The sequence below is a fragment of the Gadus chalcogrammus genome, chromosome 2, assembly GCF_026213295.1.
Source record: "Gadus chalcogrammus isolate NIFS_2021 chromosome 2, NIFS_Gcha_1.0, whole genome shotgun sequence".
Lineage (NCBI taxonomy): Eukaryota > Metazoa > Chordata > Actinopteri > Gadiformes > Gadidae > Gadus > Gadus chalcogrammus.
In genome coordinates, this window is record NC_079413.1 from 5,017,945 (window position 1) to 5,022,321 (window position 4,377).

The window sequence follows — 4,377 nt, forward strand, 5'->3', positions numbered from 1 at the left end:
GAGGATATAGCCAAAGTACCCAGAGAGAGAGAGAGAGAGAGAGAGAGAGAGAGAGAGAGAGAGAGAGAGAGAGAGAGACACTGAGAGAGGAGAGAAATTGATATGAAGAGATAGAGAGAGAGAGACAGAGAGAGAGAGAGAGAGAGAGAGAGAGAGAGAGAGAGAGAGAGAGAGAAAAAAAGGGAGAGAGAGGGACAGGTGCTGAGTGGGTAGTGGTATCAAGGCAAAATACTGAATATTAAATTAAAAAGTTGAAGAGCAGAGTGAATCTGGGGGAGGAGGAGAGGAGGATAAGGAGGATGAGGTGGAAGAGGATGATGAGAAGAGGAGGAGAGAAGGATGAGGGAGAGAGTATAAGACAATCTTTACACGGTGTAGAACCAACTCTGTCTCTCAGCTGGAGGTCCCTCAGCGGGGGGGGGGGGGGGGGGGCGAGGGAAGGAGATGAGGGAGGCTGGGTACGAATAAAGGAGTGAATGGATAAAGACATGCAGAGCTTTCCTTCATGGTCGTGGAGGCATACCTAGTACTCTACCTCCTAGGCCACTATCTCCTGATCGAACACCTCTTACTCCACTGCCTCCTTGTCTAACATCTTCCTTATCCACTCAATTCTATGAATGAGCAGTTAGTCGTTTTATTTAACATTTTTGAATTAAACACAAAATTAGGATCTGCATTACCAGCACTCATCTGATCACTGAGATGTTATGAATGGTCAGCTTGAGGCTGAGAGCCTGAGGCTGTGTACCAATATTCTCACCTCTCCACCAGGTGGATGAGGTCACTTCCTGGGGGTCCATTAGGGCCGCTTCCTGAGGGGCAAAACATTCATATCTAAAATTCCCTGTGTGTGTGTGTGTGTGTGTGTGTGTGTGTGTGTGTGTGTGTGTGTGTGTGTGTGTGGAGGGCAGCGTGGGGACTATGGTGTGGGGGATAGTTTGTTTATTGAAATGCTGCCAACCTGAATATGTATAAGGCCCCAAGCAGTGATATCCAGGAAACGGTGGTTGCCTCACTTCAATAACATCCCCGTAAGGAGGGATTCCTCTTCCTGCATTGCTTCAAGGCTGCTTCTGAGATTCTCCTTTATTGGGCTTATTGTGGTGGGTATCATATACTTCAGTGATGCCCTGGTCACATGTTTAAGGGCTATACTAATACAATTTATGATTCTGTTAAATAGTCATTCAACATCGAGTTCTGTTTTTAAAACTCGTTAAGAGATTTAATATTAGTGCATTGAACTCGTTGACAAATAAATCCGAGCCCACATTATATAAGCTTGGCATCAAGTCCATTTGTTAGAAAACTGTGCCACAGGTTGCCAGCGGAGGCCATCTACTGGCCTTTGGTGGTAGTGCAACAACACGTCAAGACGCATGGGAATACATTTTTATTGTATCAAACAGTGTCAAAACAGTTAAAAAATATTTGTACAAATATTTAATAAAAAGATTAACAACATGCACAACTTCCCATAAGTATTCTGCCCCACACTAGTAAAAAAATACGAAAAGTAGCATAGAGTCGCAGAACGACCCCATCATAAAGACGAGGTTAGATCGGGTTAAATCGTAACCTTCCGTTCAGCCGTGGAGCTACACCGGGAGACATCCATCTCAGCCCGGGCAGGGTGGTCCGCTGAGTCAGCGGGTCAGCCGACATCAAACCGGAACGATTTGTACACGGAGCACATGGATGGCAAGCCTGGTGATTTCAGGAGCTCAACAACCAGCCGTCTGTTAATCGCTTTCTGTCGCCAAATATTGGCCGAGGTCGGTAGCCAGAATAGCCGTCAGGGGTTCCCTGCGTTTAGGAGAAAGGGTAAAAAAAAATAAAGATGTGACGTTACTGCGAAAAACTATAAACAATCTTATCATTTTTTTTCCCTTGAACACTCATAGTGAACGCACCTCATTCTCACTGTTTGGCTTTCTTCTCGCTGTTCTGCAGCTTTTCCACTATTTTCCGTTCGTGTCCACCGGGGTTGGGCCTGTTGGTGTTGTCGCTCGACTCCTTCTTGGTCCTTCCCTTGCGGGCGGCGCTTCCTGGTGAAGACACGGAGAACCGTAAACATACAACAGGAACACTTACGGCAAGTTTAACCAGAGACAAATAAATAAATAAAAATAAAGGTGACTTTACTTTGTTTGCAAAGAAAGTAGGCTAACATCCAATGTCTTTTTTCGAAATTAGACGATATTTCTTACCTGTGTATTTGTCCGTCAGGTTATAATATTCATATTCATCGTAATACTTCTCTTCAAATTTAGATGGCTCAAGGTTTTTCACGTCGACGAAACTCATGGCTGGTTTTTTAAAAAAAAAGCGTCCGCCTTTTAAAATTAGGACAAAGAAAAACCGTTCACTCTGCTTATTATTAAGCGTGGTGTTTAAAATAAACAGAGGAAGAGAATTGAAGTCTTGAACTTGATTTAAAAACAGCGTGGCTCTTGTTGACAGTCCGTCCGTGTTTTGTTCCCTCACGCTGCGGGGTCTTTATAGGCAGGGTGAGCTCCGCCCTACCACCGCCCATCGCCAGGTATCCCCTTTCACAAAGGTTGCATCAGTTTAATCGTTCAATCATAACCAAATGTGTCATTTCGACCTAAATCATCGCTAGACCAAGGTCAAAAATACATGTTTGTATGTGGTGTCCCTCTGCCATAATAAACTTTAGTTCATTCAATTGGCTGGTGGTTCGCAGAGGGGAATATACGGTGCAATATCTATTGTTATCCAGATGTGTTGTGTGTTTAATGTGACTCACATCTGGTTTAACTAACTCAAAGTCTTGTGTGCTGTTCGTCCCGTGGTGCATGCCTTGTTGTTCTAGAAGGCAAGGTTGTTCATCACAAGGTGGAACATGTGGTTCATTATCACCTTTTATTATGTTATTTAACATATATTAATTCCTGTTTGGAAATGTCATGGAGTTTGAGATTGTTTCAAAGTAAGTCTTCCTGAGATCATACGTCCCCAGTCGACCTATTCATATTTCAAAACACGTTAATCTGATAGCGTCTATCTGCAGATAAGATTAACCCGAACATCAGACATTTTACTGGCAGAGTTTATCAGCACCTGTAGGTGAAATATATCTGGCCAAGGCACCTAAACAACTAGACTTATTTGATATGCCATTCCTAACCAAAATATTGTTTCAGTAATATCGCCATACATTCAATATGAAGTGATTTTTTTGAACTTCGAAACAAAGAGAATGAGAGTGTTAGTGAAGAGGGTATGTAAACAGTTAATGAAGAACTTTAGTCTTTATGTAACTTTGTTGACTTTATTTGGCAGCACAACAGACATACATGATGTAACAAAAGCAGATGAAAGTGTAAGTCAAATACAGTGAACACAGTTACTTATTCCTCCCAGACGAAGTTCTGCTGACTGGCATAGTCCTGAACTTGTTGCCAAGCTACGATACTTTCATGTTGTTTTTCTGAGAGTAGGCGGAGAAACTTCTAGATGTTAGCTCCTTCTGACTCATATTCGGCTGTACACTCATAAACACAGCCTGTGTCCGCTTGGAAACATTCTAATTTGGAAAAAATGTCAGTGTTTTTTTTTTTTTTTAAAGTTTCTTCCTGACTGGTCCTTGATGTTTTCTAGAAATATTTGTGTTTCTCCTCCTACCCCTGCTCTATAGCTCCTGGCTTCCAGCTTTGGTCACATGTCCTTCTGTACTGTAAATATTTGAGCGAATGAGAGCCAAATCTCTGTCCAAGTTTCTCCTTGTTCCTGTTTGCACACACACACACACACACACACACACACACACACACACACACACACACACACACACACACACACACACACACACACACACACACAGTATTTCATCACAGAGCACGGGTTGGTCAGGAAGCAGATAAGCTGTCTGACCTGAGTCTCTGTTTGTCTGCACAGACAAACTTAAACTTACTTACATACTCACACATGCTTTCATTTATGTTTATGAAATGTGCAGTAGAACTATGTTATTTAAGTGCTTTAAGTTATGCAAATATATACACCTTATTCCCCTCTTTATTATTTATGTGAAATTTGACTATAACACATTCGTTTTGCTACAAAACTCGGTATTAAAGGTATTACTTGCTGCAATTCTAGCAATGTCGTGCGAGTGGTGTCTTAACCAGGTTTAATTCAATACATAATCTTTACAGTGGATATCGTTAGTACATATTGGCTTTAATTAAGTAAATCATAATTGAAATGCACTACAATGTGTTAATACACAGTAACGTCCACATGAACGCAGCGTCGGTCCACCATTACAAAACTAATTTTGTCCCTCTTGGCGCTCGGTACGCTTCTCGTACTGCTAACCCGCTAATAGCTTAGCATAGCCTAGCCTCC

At 42.1% G+C, this 4,377-nt stretch overlaps 1 protein-coding gene across 1 annotated transcript; it reads right to left on the reverse strand.

Moving 5' to 3' along the window:
- Positions 1–1,216: 1,216 nt before the first annotated feature.
- nupr1b (nuclear protein 1b) lies at positions 1,217–2,491 on the reverse strand. The gene is made up of 3 exons (XM_056576320.1): positions 2,214–2,491; positions 1,917–2,051; positions 1,217–1,809 (listed from the first exon to the last, which is right to left on the reverse strand). Exons 1-2 carry the CDS (start codon positions 2,308–2,310, stop codon positions 1,924–1,926), a joined length of 225 nt encoding a protein of 74 aa, XP_056432295.1. The 5' UTR covers positions 2,311–2,491; the 3' UTR covers positions 1,217–1,809; positions 1,917–1,923.
- Between the last annotated feature and the right edge of the window lie 1,886 nt (positions 2,492–4,377).

What these genes read in the sequence shown, in the direction of transcription:
- nupr1b (XM_056576320.1), bottom strand. Translation starts at nt 2,310, where the DNA reads ATGAGTTTCGTCGACGTGAAAAACCTTGAGCCATCTAAATTTGAAGAG. An exon ending in CCTGACGGACAAATACACAG is followed by an intron (nt 2,052 to 2,213) that starts GTAAGAAATATC and finishes TGTCTTCACCAG; the next exon opens with GAAGCGCCGCCCGCAAGGGA.